This window comes from Gracilinanus agilis, chromosome 1 (genome assembly GCF_016433145.1).
Source record: "Gracilinanus agilis isolate LMUSP501 chromosome 1, AgileGrace, whole genome shotgun sequence".
Classification (NCBI taxonomy): Eukaryota; Metazoa; Chordata; class Mammalia; order Didelphimorphia; family Didelphidae; genus Gracilinanus; species Gracilinanus agilis.
Genome location: NC_058130.1, coordinates 366,700,163 through 366,717,640, shown reverse-complemented (window position 1 = coordinate 366,717,640; position 17,478 = coordinate 366,700,163). Strand labels below are relative to the sequence as shown.

At 35.2% G+C, this 17,478-nt stretch overlaps 1 protein-coding gene across 1 annotated transcript in view; it reads left to right on the top strand.

Annotated features, from left to right (window-relative positions):
- Positions 1–17,478, top strand: part of ITGA2 (integrin subunit alpha 2) — a 141,914-nt gene that overhangs the window by 109,984 nt on the left and 14,452 nt on the right. The window contains exons 24-28 of the mRNA XM_044657746.1: positions 3,553–3,655; positions 5,505–5,615; positions 9,078–9,182; positions 10,001–10,114; positions 17,052–17,141. Of these exons, the coding sequence (XP_044513681.1) occupies positions 3,553–3,655; positions 5,505–5,615; positions 9,078–9,182; positions 10,001–10,114; positions 17,052–17,141 (523 nt within the window). The remainder of the gene's footprint in view (positions 1–3,552; positions 3,656–5,504; positions 5,616–9,077; positions 9,183–10,000; positions 10,115–17,051; positions 17,142–17,478) is intronic.

Genomic DNA, 17,478 nt, shown 5'->3' with positions numbered 1-17,478 from the left:
TCTGTGTTTTATACCATCTCATTTGGAAGTGACTTGGCAGCCTGAATGTATCACAGATGTGTTCAAGTCAATGCCCACTAAATTTGGAGTCAATAGCACCATAAAACGCATGGGTCACTGCTCCCAATCTGCTGAAACACTTAAGTGAACTTCTAGCAAAATTGGATGCCCTCCCCAAAGCTGCAGTGCCATCCCATGAGCCAAGTGTCTAGAGATTGCAGATATTTTTTGAATTTTTATTCTTGTTTCCTTCTTTCCTTTCTGCACAGTTAACCTAGAAGTTTCTTTTAACTGGAAATGATAGTTTCTTTTTTACTCATCTGCACATATATAATTTGCTTTTGCATTATTTTCTTTGATCCAAAAAAGGATACTCAAGCAATCATAATGAGTGTGTGTGCATGTGTGTGTGCGCGTGTGTGTGTGCGTGTGTGTGTGTGTGTGTGTGTGTTTGGAGCAACATAGTTTTGAAAGAAATCTGTATTTTGAGAGAAACTCTTTTAAAAACCCTGTTTTGATAGTTTGTTTCCTAGTACCTTACTAAAATCAAGGGAAATTGCACAGTTAAATATCATTGTAATTGTAAAATGTCATTGAAATCTCCTACAGGTGAACAAGTTTCAGGTTTAAAAGTTGAACAACCCTTGTAGAAGGAAACAAAATAAAGGATAATTTCCTTTAAACCACAGAAGGGATTTAGGAACGTAACATATCATTACCCAATTCAGAATTTGGCCAGGGCTCCAGAGTTTACACTGTCTGGAAGTTACTATGGAATCTTTCAAAAACACAAAATGTCAATCTTCAGTTTCATGGAGTTTCCCCTGTTTCATAGAAGTCATGATAAATTTATTTGTCTTATACATGGACATTGACAGATTTGATATTTATTTGTTTCCTCATGACACATTTTTCTCTTAATAATATGGAAAACTATAATCACGAATAACCCTTCTCCTCCAATGAAATAAATTCCTTATAAATGAATGAAATTTGGGGATTTGTGGTTCCAAAAGAGACACAAGAGCCTCCTCCATGCCAGATAAGGTTCCTTCTAAATTTTGCAAAAATCCAGGTGCTCAGAGCACTGGTCTTGGAGTCTGAAGACCTGTATTCAAGTAGCAGATCTGATATTTTAATAGTCAGTTGACTTTTAGTAAGACACAGTCTCTCTGAGTCTCAGTTTTCTTTATTAAAAAAAAATAATAAAATAATTAAATGATCACAGATCTAGAATTGGAAGAGACTTCAGATGTTTGGACATAATCCAACTCCCTCAGTTTACAAATTAATCAACTGAGGCCCAAGGACATTAAATAACTTGCTGAGATCACATAGATATTCAGCATCATAGCTGAGATTTGAACCTAGTCCTCTGATGTGAGACTATCCTCTTTTCACTGTAACTCTCCTAACACAGTAAGCCTCCTACTGATAGGTACCTACCTCATGAATATGTCATGATGAAAACACTTTGTAAACCTTAAAGCACTATGTATATTTATATATACCATATTCATACAATAATAACAGCATTTCTAGGAATGCTGTTATTATTGTATGAATATGAACTAATATGTTTTCCTTTATAATGAATCACTTGTAGGAGATGAAGAGATAGCTATTGTAAAGGGAGAAAATATTAAGGAGTATACCTTCCTAAAGTATTTCCACCCCCAAATTTGTCTTCTAGAGCTCTAGAAAGAAGTAGGTAACTTCTTTCTGAGCTAACTCTATAACCTTTTTTAAAAATTACTTAAAAATTAAGATTTGAGCAATGCTAAATCTGGGATTGTATTCTAGAACCATCTTGGACTCACTATAGAAGAAATTTAGGGGGGCATCTGGGTGGCTCAGTGGATTGAGAGCCAAGCCTAGGGACGGGAGGCCCTAGGTTCAAATCTGGCCTCAGACATTTCCTAGCTATGTGACCCTGGGCAAGTCACTTGACCCCCATTGCCCACCCTTACCACTCTTCTGCTTTGGAGCCAATACACAGTATTGACTCCAAGACAGAAGGTAAGGGTTTAAAAAACAACAACAACAAAAAGAAGAAACTTTGCCTCTCCTTTCTTAAAGGAAGCTTCCAGAACCAGATGAGCATCTGATGTAAGAGATTCTTAATCTTTTTTTTGTATCAAAGGCTCTTGGGTAATGTCTGGTGGACTTATAGACCCATTGTGTAAGCTATGATTCATTTTCAGAATTATGTTTTAAATTCACAAAATAAAATACTTGACATTACAAAGGAAACCAATTATATTGAAATACAATGTCAAAATAGTGAAAATGGTTAACAGAACAATATATTGAAACTAATTATATTGAAATTTTGAAATACAGTTATCAAGCTTTTTTAATGTTTTTATGTTAATTTTTAATGTTAATGAAATCCAGTTTAAGAACCTTTGCCCTAGGGCAAAGGGAGGGAGGAAATGTGTTCCAGCCTGTATTCACCCTGGAATTAATACTACAGAAATTGATATAGTAAATGGATTTTTCTTGCCAATAGAACTTTATTGGGTATTGGGAAACCTGAATTTTAAGTCCTAACTCTGCCACTACCTGTGTGACTTTGAGAAATAATTTCTCTTCTTTGGATCCATTTTCTCACCTGTTAATCTTTAACCTTCTTCCCAGTTCTATTATTCTCTGGAATCATGTTTAAAGCCACATATTTTATAGTCAGTAAAATCATTTATCCACTCATTAGTGTAACAGCAACATAGATTTAGGACTGGGGAAAATGGCAGATGTCATCATCTAACTCCATAATTTTACAGTTGAGGAAACTGAGGCCCAAGAAGATTAAAGAGTTCGTCTATTGATCCAGAATGAGAATTGGAATTCAGGTTCTCTGACACTATATTGGCTCTTTCCATTGCACCAAGGAACTCTTCTATAGCTACTGAATGAACATTATTTGAGAATCTTTTTAATGCAGAATTCCACAATGATATAGCAATCCTGCAAAATGTGCTAGTACTGTGTCCAACAGGAAAAAGTGATGGTAACCACTCTAGGAGAGCTTTTAAATAATACAATAAGGTCATGGTATTAAAAGCAGATAGTATGGTAGAACACAAGGAATGCTGGACTACAAATCACAAGGCCTAGATTCTTCTAGTTTACAGTGGGACTTTAAGTAACCATATCACCTTGAATATGTCATTTAATTTCTTGACCCCTCAGTTTTCATAAAAAAAGATAATTTCTAAGGTTACTTTTGGCTTTAAAGTCCATAATTTTAAATTCATATTTTTCTCATTCAGTATACATTACTGCATCTTAAATAAAATTTTAGCAGAAACATGAGGAAGAGGCAGCCATTTCCAAAGAAGTTTCCTTGGTCCTAAATTATGTCAAGTAAAGAAGATAACAGGGGAGTCTAAATGAAGTTTCTTTTCATTTATTTATAAAGCTCCTTGAATTCCTAGATAATAAATGTATTCTTTGCTATCAACCTGACCTTAAAATATGTAAATAAAAAAATTAGTCTTCAATAGCAGGTGTTAAACAAAAATGTCTGATTTAAAAATCATCCTTTAACAGGTCTACCAATATCAATTTTTATGAAGTCTTTTCTCATGGCAATGTTTCCTCCACTGTGAAGACTTTTGATGAAATTGGTCCCATTTTCACTTTTTCACTTAAGGTAAGGTGGCTGTGAATATGGGAAAACAAAAAGAGAATGATGCGAAGTAAGGAACAGCACCACAACATTAAAACAAACAAGCATGTTTTTTTAAAGCTATAGAGAATCACACATAGAAGAGCAGAATATTAAAAAATAAAATAAAAAAAGAATATAGGCAGCCAAAAATGAGGATTAGAAGTATATAAAGGTATATGTGCTCTAAGAGGAAATCATTGTGGTTGTAGTTTTAAGTTCAACGTTTTTGAAAGGAAATGTATGTACACTTTGATTCTACCAGTTCTTTTTTTGTGGTAGGCTCTGGGTCTGAATAAGAAAAGCAACTTCTGAGTAAGCAAATGCCTAGATACCACTGTTGTTTGTAATAAACTTAATAGTTGCTTACAAATGGAGATTCCTTCAAAGTCATGTTTTATGCTGATTTTTTTTGTGAGTAGCCAAGCAAGTTAAGTTCTGAGAAAAATCAAACAAACAAAAACTCGATTATTTTATAGATCCTAGAAATCAATCAGATTCTTCCTACCAACAAAAATCCCATATTGTTTTATAAAATAAGAGAACTTAAACTTTTGAACTAGCTTTGACCACTGAGAATGTCCTTTGACTTGTAGTAGAATCTCCACCAACTAAAAAATGTGAATAAATCATCTGAAAATTGAAGACTGGCTGAACACATGATATCTGTTCATGTGCAATAAGTGTTATGAAATCTTATAATACAGTTAATAATGATAGACATGAGAACTAAAGCATATAAAGAAATATCTAAAGGAAATGGTGCAAAATAAAGAAAGGAGATTTAAAAGATAAGTTGTCATTTAAATCAACTATATAAAAGAAAAATGTTTAGACAAATGCAGAGATGAATAAATATAAGGGCATTGGAATGGATAGTGAAGTAATTGGCAATTCTTTTTTACAGATATTTCTATTTTGAAACATGTTTTAAGTATAATTAGATGTAAATCTTGGGTGTCCTAAAAGGACAATTAAATTATTTTATATATAATATTAAAGTTATTCCAAAGCTTTTTATATTATATATTATTACAATTTTATTTATTTTTTAAAAACCCTTACCTTCCATCTTAGAATCAATACTATATATTGATTCCAAAGCAGAAGAGAAGTAAGGGCTAGGCAATGTGGGTTAAGTGACTTGCCCAGGGTCACACAGCTAGGAAGTGTCTGTGGCCAGATTTAACCCAGGACCTCCCATCTCTGGGCTTGACTCTCAATCCACTGAACCACCCAGCTGCCCCCTATTATTACTATTTTAAAGCAGTTTCGAATTTAAAACTGCACTAAGACTTTTGGAGCATTTATTTATTTTTAGTTCTCAATTGATTATATTATAAAAATGTGTACAGCTGACATATATTTGCTTTGCTATATCACACCGTTACTATCAATTAAAAATATTTAATCCTTTTATGTTGTTAACCCTTTACCTTCTGACTTAGAATAAATACTAAGTATTGGTTTTGAGACAGAAGAGTGGTAAGGGCTGGGCAATTAGGGTTAAGTGATTTACCCACAGTCACTTAGCTAGGAAGTGTCTCAGGCAAGATTTGAACCCAAGACCTCTTGTCTTCAGGCCTGTTGCTCTATCCACTAAGCCATCTAGCTACTCCAGTTAATCTCTTTAAAGTATTTTGGTAACATTCACTGGAAAAGTGATGTGGAGGCATGAATATATACACAGATACAAGAGAGGATTTTAAAGCAATAAGATCAATTTTCTTATAAGGCTTGTGGAATTATTCTCATTGCTTATTGTCACATCATGAGTTTTACAAGTTAGATAAAGTGTGGACAATCACAGAACCTTTTTTTTTTTTTAATGTAGGTCACGACGGGAAACATTCCAGTATCCATGGCATCTATAACTATCTCCATTCCCCAGTACACCAAAGAAAATAATGCATTGATGTACCTGACAGGAGTGCACACAGCCCAGGTGATTAGTTCAGATATACCTCATGAAATCCTTGGTTGATTATAAATAAAGGAAGGAAGGAAGAAAGAAAGAGAGAGAGAGAGAGAGAGAGAGACAGAGACAGAGACAGAGACAGAGAGACAGAGAGACAGAGAGACAGAGAGAGACAGAAACAGAGAGACAGAGAGAGAGACAGAGAGAGAGAGACAGAGAGTGGGGGGGCAGGGAGGGAGGGAGGATAAAATAACAACATGCATTTGGTGATAGGGAATAGACCTGTGCTTTTCATTAGAACAGGGAAATGCCAGGCAAGGAAATTCTGCCAACAAAGGGTGTTATCTTCCTTCCAAATTATAGTTTTAGAGAGTTGCTTAGATCACCTATAGATTAAGTGACCTGACTAGGGTCACACCACCAGCATGTGCCAGTGGTAGAATTTAAACCAAGTCTTTGTGACTTCCAGGCTGGATCTGTCTATAATGCCATGCTGACCGTCTTTATATGTACTATATATACTTGATATGTAATATATGTATGTGTGTATACTAAAAAGATATCCATAGACAGTTATTTTAAATTGTACTATATGTTGAGTAACAAGCATTTATTAAGCACCCGCCATATAGAATATATTTACATGTGAGCTACAATGAGTATATCTCATATTATATTGTTAAATTACATTAGATTTATTATGTCATATTATGCCATGTTACATCATGTTATGTTGTTATTATGTTATGAGATATGTATTTATAAAGGACTGGAAAACAGAAAGTATGAGGACTGAAAGGAAACATGGCCAAGTGGAAATAATTGAGTTTATTGACAATCACCTTAAGAGATGAGAACAAACAATAAAAGTCAGCACATATACTGTATTCTACATTTGTTCTCACTTGATTTTGCCAACAAGCCAATAAGTTAGGTAATACAAACAATATCCCTATTCTGTAAATAAAGGAATTCAAGCTAAGAGGGATAGTGTCTTGACTATGATTAATCAATTACTAAGGATTAGAGGCAGAATTCACATCCAGATATTTTCCTGACTTCAAATTTAGCATTCTTTCCAATCATACTATTTTTTTCTCTATTCTTGATAGAGTTTGTGTTTACCACAGGCAGATAACTTTATCCTAGGGCTATGAAAGTAGTGGCTAGGTGAAAACTCTGTATCTCCTTCTGGCATATTTTTGGAAAGCAAGAATCTTCTAAAAGCTGGGATAAATGCCTTCTAAATGCCTTCCAATACTGGTGCATGTGTACGTGATCTGGGCAAGAGGCCAGTGCCACTTAAGCAGCCCAAATGCTAATTATTTGGAAATGGATTTCAGATTTCAAAGAGACCTTAGAAGCATGGAACCAAAACCCAATATTTGGGAATGTGAAGAGTACAGAAATCATTCTGAGCCTCTTGCATCATTACTGCAAGTAGGCTTGACTCTGTCAGAGCTCTGTAAAAAGGATAGTGAATTGAGTGATAGGGAGATATGAGTTTCCAGATCTCCTCAGCTAGGCTATTTGGCAGATGCTACCTTCTGGCCAGTTTCTTGACTTTCTACTTAGCCCAGTCCATTTTATTGGCATAATGGCTAGATCATCAGAATTGGAGACAAGTTCTGATTCTTCCTCAGGAGGTTGAATAGTTGTTTGACCTTGTCATTTAATCTTTCCAGCCTAACTTTCTTCATTTGCAAAATACAGATAATGATAACACCTATCTCAAAGGGTTATTGGGAGACTGGAGACAATATATGTAAAGCCCTTTTAAAAGCCTTAAAGGGCTAGATAAATGCTAGTTTTTATTATTTCTCATTAATAATATTTATTATCTATATTTATAATTAATAGTATTCTTCCAGCTATTTAAGAAGAAGCAGTGTGGAGAGGCTGGCTGATACTATGGAGACAGCACTGCTTCTGAAGTTGGAAGACTTGGGTTCAAATTCTACTTCTAATGTGGCTATGTGACTAACCAAATCACCTAATTTATACTCTGTACTTCAGTTTCTTTATCTATAAAATGAGAGCGTTATGCTAGATGATTTCTGAGTTCCCTTCCAACTTGAGATCTCTGAATATATATTTAGCTATATCTAAAACAGTGTTTTCTCTTGTGAGGTGCATTATTTTAGGTATCTATAAGAAAACCCAAATCTTAGGAATTAGTATAAAAAGTATTTGGCTAATTATGCTAGTATTTGAGGAACTGTCTTACCTTACATGAGTCAGAGAGCCTGTACTATCCTTAGCACAACCTTCTTCTTGCTGTCTTAAGGAGTAAAGGTCAATAAAGAGCAGACTAAGGAAAGTGTAATGGTGGGAACCAGGCATATCCAATTCAGGAACTATTTCTGAACTCCTAGCTATTTGAAGAGCAGTCTTCTAGGTAATCTTCACCAAAAGCAAGTGAATCAATCTTTCTCCTCTGCCTCTTTCTGTCTCCCTATAGACTCCCTTTCCCCTCTATATAGTACTATTTCATACAACATATTTTTCCCTTTTTTTAATTACATGTAGAAACAATTTTTGACAATCGTTTTCTGACATTTTGCAATTCAGATTCTCTCCCTCCATTTACCCATCCCTGAGACAGTAAATAATCTAATATAGGTTATAGCAGTGGTTTCAAGCAATTCATATTTTCATATTCCTCATGCCATAACAGAAGACACTTATTACACTTACAATAAAAAACTAATTAAAGAAATAAAATAAAAATGGCATGCTTTGATAGGCAATCAGATTCCAACAGTTCCGTCTTTGACTGTGGAGAGCATTTTTCATCACGAGTCGTTTGTGTTTATCTTAGAACCTTGTTTTTCTGAAGATAGTTTAGTATTCCACAGCTGATCATCATACAATATTCCTGTAACCAGATGCACTGTTAACCCCAGGTTCTGCTCACTTCACTTTGCATGAGTTCATATGAATCATTCCAGGTTTTTCTGAACTCATCCTGTTTGTCCTTTCTTGTGACACAATAATTCCGTTATAATTACATATCTTAACTTGTTCAGCCATTCCCCAGTTGATGGATACCCCCTTCAGCTTCTAGTTCTAGAGCTACTAAAAATATTTTCGTATAAGAAGGTCCTTTTCCACTATCTCTGATCTCTTTGGGATACAGACTCAGTAGTGGTATTGCTAGGTCAAAATTTTATGGGTCATTGGGTATGGTTCCATCTTGCTCTCCAGAATGGTTGTATCAGTTCCACAGTGTTTCAGTGTCCCAATTTTGCATAAATCCTGCATTACATTTTCCCACATCTCCTCCAACATTTGGTCATATTAGCCAATCTGATCATACAAAATATTTTTAAATTATTTTCCCCATATATATATATATCAATAACATTTTTAATAATTGTGTTCTGACATTTGGTGATCCATGTTTTCTCTCTCCTTCAGACAAAGTCTTAATTAAAACCATTTTGCTTTGTAAGTTGGAATGACCAATTGAGATTTGTCACTTTCTAGGACAGTGATATAAGTTGTACTGCAGAAATAAATCCACTAAAAATAGGAGAAACACCTTACTCAGTGTCATTTAAGAAAGAAAACTTCCGAGATATTAAAGAATTGGTGAGTAGAACATATTTGGATGATTACCTAAGAACCATAATTGCTTCTACTTTAATATCACAATTGTATTAACTTTCTTTTTTCCTTGTTTCAGAGGACTGTTCTTTTCTATTCATTTATGAGTAGTCAACAAATACTCATTTATGAGTAGTCAACAGATATTAATCATATTGTCATACAACTTATTTACCCTTAAAACTATTATGAGTTGGGGTTTAGAGAGAGAATATCTGAGTTCATTTATTGTTTTAAATCACCAATTAATGCAAACTTGAGGAAGGTGGTTTTTACTTCCTGTTATAGACAGATATATGCAAATTCAGATAATTTAAGACCCTAATGCATCTTGCCCTTATATGTCCAGGCACATTGAAGTCATCAACAAGTATTAGGTGCTTATATGCTAAGCACTGAGAATACAAATACAAGAAAAACATTAAAACAGTTCCTCCCCTCAAGGGGCTTACATTCCTAGCTTCAAATCTAGCCTCAGACACTTCCTGTGTAACTCTGGGCATGTCACTTAATATGGTTTGCCTAGCCCTTGCCCTTCTGTCTTAGAGTTGTTACTAAGAAAGTAAGGATGAAAAAAAAAGAATGCCTTATTTTAAGAGTATAGCCTATAAAAGGTTTTGGAAGCTTAGATTTGGAGCAGTCCAAATTGGCATTTTATGTAATTGTATGCATAAATACTCAAACATAAATTTAGATTGAGAAGTATTAGGACATCTACAACTAAGCATTTTACTTTTAGGCAATTATTTCCAGAAGTCATACTAAACCTATTTTTTTTCCTATGAACCCTTCCAACCTCGAAGAATTGCCAAACTGCATCATGTAGCAAAGTCACATGCTGGCTAAGAGAACTCACGATGAAAGAAGAATACTTTGTGAATGTGTCTACCAGAATTTGGAACGGGACTTTTGCAGCGGTGAGTAGAGGCAGCATTTATGGGGTATTATTGGCAAGATAGAAATATGCAGATAGAAAACTCAGTGTCAGAGTATTCTCCATTTTGCATGAAAAGCATTATTGCTAATGTAAACAGTGATCATAGTACCATGGATAATTCAGAGTCTAGATTGCATGGTTTTCCACCTCTATAAAATGAAAAATAAGTTGGTTAAAGGGACATGGGAGGCCTGCCAACTCTGCCCAGCTTTTGAGTAAGACTAAAGTGTAGTGGAAAGGTTAAATTCCACTAAAAACCAGTCCACATTTAATCTGTGACTTCATAGACTCTTTCCCCCCTAATTAAAAAAAAAATCTGACCATAGGAAAGGTAGCTTGGTGTATGGAACAAAGAGCCAGACTCGAAGCCAAAACTACATGGGCTCAAGCCCCATCACAGACACATGTTGTCTGTGTGATCCTGGTCAAATCACTTATCTACTTAATGCTCTAGGCAGCTTTCTTTCTTTTTTTTAAACCCTTACCTTCCATCTTGGAGTCAATACTGTATATTGGCTCCAAGGCAGAAGAGTGGTAAGGGTGGGCAATGGGAGTTGAGTGACTTGCCCAAGGTCACACAGCTGGGAAGTGTCTGAGATCAGATTTGAACCTAGGACCTCCTGTCTCTAGGCCTGGCTCTCAATCCACTGAGCTACTCAGCTGCCCCCTCTAGGCAGCTTTCTAAGAGTAACAATTGCAAGGAAAGCACTGACTTGCATTAGTTGAGTTTCCTTACCCAAGGTTTTATATGCCAATTAAATCATGGATCTAATGTTTATTTCTTTTATGAACTTGATTATAGTAAACAGAGTTTCCAATATGCAAAGAACAAAAAGAAAAATTGTATGTAAAATTGTGAACTTGTGTCATGTAGTTTTGTTTTGTTTTTAATTTAAAAACCCTTACCAGAAGTCTTAGGATCAATATTGTGTATTGGTTCCAAGGCAGAAGAGCAGTAAGGGCTGGCCCTTACTGGGGGTTAAATGACTTGCCCAGGTTCACAGCTAGGAATTATCTGAGACTTCAGTTGAAACCAGGACCTTCTGTCCCTGGGCCTGGCTGTCAGCCTACTGAGGCACCTAGCTGCCCCAGAGTAGTTTGTTTTTAAAAGGCTACATGAATTTTCACTGAAAGTCATCCCAGAATCAATAATCTTACGGTATGATGGGAGAAAGTGGACAAAAGAAAGGAAGTTTTTAGGCTCCTGGATTCATATAAGAAAAATGGAAGCAAAGGGAAAGATTTGGCAAAGAGTACTTGAAGGTAATAGGTTTTTGTAAAAGGAAGAGGAAGAGGAATCATGCAGTTTAGACCTGAGGGGACCTCAACAAGAGCAAAATAGGAAGAAGACATTTGAATAGTTATTTACTCAATTTTATTTATATGAATAACCAAACAAAACAGTTGTAATGGAAAAATATAATTTGGGCTCAGAATGACTGGATTTGTCTAACCATACTAATGAAATTAACAAAACCTCTAGTTTCCATTTCATTTCGTGCTTTTTATATGTCCAGAAAGTAATTAGTGAAGAGACATTGGCCCAAAGGAATTTCAAGATGTTAGAACTAGAAAGAAAGTAGAGATCATGTAACCTAATCCCCTTACTAAGTCTAAATGAAGCCCAGTAGTTAGATCTCAGGACACATAGTAGCAGAGTAGGACATCCTAAATTGTTACCTGTATTACACCAAGTTTATTATTGAAGAGAAATCCCAGGGGCAGTAGTTTTTAATTGACTTCTAGTCATAATCTTACATCAGTAAAGTGTAACTCGATGTCTGGAATAAGAGAAGTGACAGGCTCATTATTTGATCCTAGTCATGGCACCACCTTTAAGAAAGACATCGGCATCCTAGAACATGGCAGAGTGATTCATTAAAGATTGTGAAGGGATTCTAATGATGCCACCTACTGAAAGGAGCAGAGAATATTTAGCTTAAAGAAAAGATAAAGAAAGGTGGGGTGTGATTGCATTTTTCCCCCAAGCTTTTGAAAGTCTAGCATATTGCAGACGGGTTCTGTTTCGCCTAGAAGATATTATTAGAAGCAGTGATAGTTGCAGAGAGTTATATTTCAATTCACTAGAAGAAAAACTTCCTAACAATTTGTGCTGTCTAAATATAAAATAGATAGTGGGGGGTTGAAAAGCCTGTCATTTTGTGGTTCATGGAGTCATAAAGAATTGAACTCAATTTAATGAATCAAATGTGAAATGAATTGTTTCAACAGGCGTAGACAGCTCCCCAAACCTGAATGTCTTGGGGATATTGTAGAGGGAAATCCTCTTTATAGTCTCTGAGAGGTCATAGAGTACAATTTTCCCATTTTTCAGTGCCTCAGAGAACTGAGACACAAAATGGTTTAAGTAACTTGTTCAAAATCACACAGCTAATAAATGTCTAAGACAGAATTTGAATCCATTTCTTAACTTCCATTGTCCATTCTCTCTCTGAAGATGTTGGACTAAACCGGTGGTTTGTTTGGTATTTTTTTTCATTGATTTTAACTCAATGGATATTACAGATATTTTACTGTCTCTCCCCATTGTCATCTATCTTATTCTTATTCTAAAACCAAAATAACATCCGAACTAAGTACATGATACAAGTTGGATCATTTAAATGGGACCGTTTATCAATGGTGGGACCAATTCAAAGTGAAAGTTTAGTTGATCAAGTTCTGAGCTTGATGTCAGAAGGAACTAAATTCAAAACCAACCTCAGGCATATACTTGCTGTGTGACTTTGGGCAAGTCACTTAGCCTCTGTTTGCCTAGAAGACAACTAATTGGCTCAGTGGATAGAGCACTGGGCCAGGAGTCAAGAAGACCTGAGTTAAATGTGAACTCAGAAACTTATCAGAATATCATGTTTTTAAATACATGAACAAAAGCACATGGGATTACAAAGAGATACAATTATCATTTTTAAAAATGTTCGGTTTGTGGAAACGAATTTAAGAATTCCTGACCTAGAAGGCTAGCCCTCTGTGATTAAATAATGTTTTCCTTTTTGTTGTCAAAATACCTTAAAAGTTCATGTGAATGTTCCCATATTACCACTGTTTGTGACTACTCTGTCAGGGAAGTGGCTGGCCTTAAAGCACCTGGTAAATCAAGACAAAATCAGGATCCCACTTCCAGTATGAGAACTAGTTGACTCGTTTGACCTTCTCCTATCACTCTCTGATGGAATTTAAAGTTATAAGCAGTTCATAACAGTTCAGTCATTATTAGCAAGCTGCCCTCCATAGTGACACTATTGCTTTCCAATTAAGGAAGAAATTATCTAGTAAATACTCAGTGGCTTCATCATCAGAGGTATGATTTGTGGAAGAAGCACTGTGTGTCTGCCTTGATGTTCCATTATAGAGAAAAGGCCCAAACCTAGAGATGGAGATGCTAGCCTCTCAGATAAGTCAGGAAGAAAGAAATGAATGAACCCTCCACATACGTTTTAGTGTATTGTGTTTTTTTTAAAAAACCTGCAATGACAGCATTGACTTTGCTTACTCTTGCAAATGGCATCATCACATACATGATTTTAGAAATTTTTCCTATCACCATTTAATGTTTCCCACACTAATTGGATAAATTGCTACAAGAATAAAGGTACAATGCATAGGGTTAATGCATGATGCAATTCTGTATCTCAGTGTTACCCAGATTAATTAGAGAACAGGCTTGATGCAGCCACTGAGAAGGAAATAAATTGCTCACTTTTTGGAAGTACATTCACTGTTCCTGGCTACTAGAGACTGTTTAGTAGATTACCTCATTTGGTATATCAGATGGTGCCCTAGTAACCAGAAAAAAAATGAGGTCTAATTGCCAAAGAGAGCACTGTGCCTCCCCAAAATGAGCAATTTATTCTTTTTCATGGCTGGGTTCTATAAAGTTACTAAAGGGAAAAAAATGAAATGTTCCAATGCATGCAAATGATGCTTCATTTAAAAATTATTTTTCCTCTCTCAAAATTCACCCTTTTTCCTTTTTAAAATTTATTTCAGAAGAGGAACTTCCCAAGAATGCATTATAAAAAAATAAAATTGTACCCTTTCTCTATTCCCTGAATATCCCACCATTGCCATTTCAAACCACAATAGAACCAAAAGGTTCATGACATAGATTTCCTGCTTAGGAAAACAGATTATTAGAATGGTTATAACACTAGTAAGTAGTGAAATGTAGATCATCATATCTATTACTGACCTATGTGATTTCTCTCAGATTTGTTTTTTAACCTGACATTAACGAAAGAACTCTGTTGTACTCATGGGGGATGTACCCAGTACATCATAGGTAACTTTCTAAGAATTTTTAAACATAAAGCCTCTAATTTCTGTTGATTCCCTTGGCCATAAATGATACAAGCAGAAGTAATCTAGAAGAGATTGTGAAATCTTGAGGGAAAAAATGGAAAGACTTTGGGGGCAAAATTGATGTTTTTATTACTATTGACAAAGACTAGGACTTAAGAAAAGAAAGGCTGATTGGGAAATAAACGGCTTTTTGACAAGCTAATGTTTTAAGAAATATGGTTTGGATTTCTGAACCATAGCGTCAAAGTAGGAAAGATGGGTTCTTGACTAGGGATGCACTTGACTTCCCTAATGTGTATAGATGTGTTTATTTAAGAGTCCTTCAAGTATAATTTAATCTAATACAATCCTCTTTAAAAAATATTCTAATCAAAATCATAAAAATTGTTGCAATTAAACTGGCATAGGCCCATTTTTCTTTAAAATTGCATTTGACAGTTTCAGAGTTTTAATAAAATATTCAATTACATAGTGGTTTCCTTCATATTCAAATAACACCTAAGACTAAAGAGGTGTAATATAACACTAGGTATCATATATATGTATACATACACACACAAATACATATATATATATATATGTGGATGAGATATAATATTTTCTTGCCAACTAGGGTCATCAATTAAAACAGATAACCTGTGGCTCTGACTTAAGTCTCTGTGAAGTTGTACTCAGAATGTTGTCAAATCAAACTGACACCCCAAGCAGAAATTTACTCTAATCTAAATGAGAACCTCTGACTCAGGTTCTTTATATCTTCCCTCTGAACTGCTTGGATCAGAACAAGCAAAAAACAAGTTTCTTATAAGGGCAGACTCCTCTATCATAGGCATTCCTTCTGAATTTAGCAGAAAGTCAGGTTTTGAATGACATAAGATACTCTACCTTTTTACTCAGGTCATCTAATCCAATACAATCCAACAACCATTTATTGAGCACCATCAACAGGAATTATCCTAGGCAATGAAGATGCAAAGACAAAATGAAAATATGTAGTCTCTGCTCTCAAGAAACTTACATGATACTGGGCTTTGAATTGAGAATGTCTTGAATCAAAGCGTTTTAAACTGAAAACGAAGGAGGCATGAGTAAATTGTCTATGAGACTCAAGCAAGTCAGACAGTATAAAGAAAAACTACAGTGTAGAATGCCAGTGGAGATTCTCAGAGATTCACAGGAGATTAAATCCAAGAATAGAACCAACAATAAAGCCCAGGACCTCACATTTTTAAACATAAATGTGCAAAATACATCTAACAAGTAAGGTGAGCTACAGATTTTAATGCAAGAAGATTTAGGAAGAGAACACTGCTCATCAACTGTTCAGTCATTTTTCAGTCTTGTCCAACTCTTCATGACCCCATTGGGGGTTCTCTTGGCAGAGATACTAGAGTTGTTTGTCATAATTTTCTTTTTACATATGAGGAAAACGAAACAAACATGGCTAAGAGACTTTCTCAAGATCACGTAGCTAGTAAGTGTCTGAGGCCAGATTTGACATCTGAAAAATGAATCTTTATGATTCCAGACCTGGCACTCTATCCACAGTATCACCTGGCTACTCTTCCAAAGAATTAGAGAAGTCCCAAAGTAGAATGGGCTGTCAGAGGTATGCATTCTCACTAAGAGTCCTGAAGGAGAGGCTGCACTGCCACCTCTCAGGGGAAGAACAGATTCTGATTCAGGTATAGGTTGGATTAGTTTGCCTTTGAAGATCCTTCCAACTCCAAGACTCTGGGAGATTGTATAAGCAATTCAAAAACAAATGAAAATTATTTTCTTTTTAGTTATTTTGCTATGTTTTTTAAATCTTTCTTCACTCTTCTTTTTCAAAACCTTAAAGATCACATGGTTTCAGATTCTTTACTAACAGGAGTACAACCTCATTTCACATAAGTAAATTATTTCATGAGTTAATGTAACTGAAATACAAGATCACCCCTCAGTGGCTAATTCTCATCATCAGTAGAACATTAGAACTCAAAGGGATCATGAAGATCACTCTTTATTATGAAGAAGGGAATTGAGACCCTGAAAAGTGAGGTCAACTGCTCTGTCACATGGTTAGTAAATAGCAGAGCTGGTAGCAAAAGGCGGGGCTCCTGATTCTTTCTCCTTGATCCCTGAAAACTCAATGAGGTTGTCCTTTATAGCCTTGCCAATTTAGCGCAGGGATTAGCAGAGCCTGGGCATCTCATGGCATAGCCTCAAGAACCCAGGGTCACCTGGGCACCACAATGAGGCTTTCAAGTGAGGCTTTCCTGGTACTTTTTACTATAAGAAAAATTCCTCTTTCATTATTCTCATACATTTGAATCCCACAAATACCAGGAAGTTTTTTGATAAGATTTTTCCAATATAATTTCCCAAAGAAAAAAGAAAAAGTTGATGCTAAATTTTGATGATAATAACTAATGTGTGACTTTGGTTAAGATACCTCATCTGAACTGTGTTCGGCGTCTATTCAATGGAGATAAAAATCCATTATTGTTTTGAAGGACAAATGAGATCATGCATTTGAAAATGCTTAAAATGTTATAAACAATAAATGTAAGTTATATCATAATTTATTATAATTTGCATTTGTATTACAGTCACCTTTCCAGACAATTCAGCTCGTAGCAACTGCAGAAGTGGATACATTTGACCCCCAAATATACATAATTGAAGAAAACACTGTGATGGTGAGTTCATTAAATCTTCAACTGAAGTATATTACTATAATGAATGAGAGGTTGGTTCCTTTCCAGTATTTAAAGGGAAATATGGATTCTTGTTAAAGACAAAGTTAGAGGGCTTTAAAGAAACTTATAGCTGGGAAGTAAAGCCTGTCATGATGCATGATCATTTATTATTGTTTTCATTATTGTCAGGATCATTACTGATTAAGTGATGAAATATAGTATGTCATGTACAATATCATTTATCACTTTATTCCACATATTGGTCAAAAATATGGAAAAACATATTTTGCAGAGGATAGTGTAACCAGATACACTATCTACATCTCATCAGATCGTT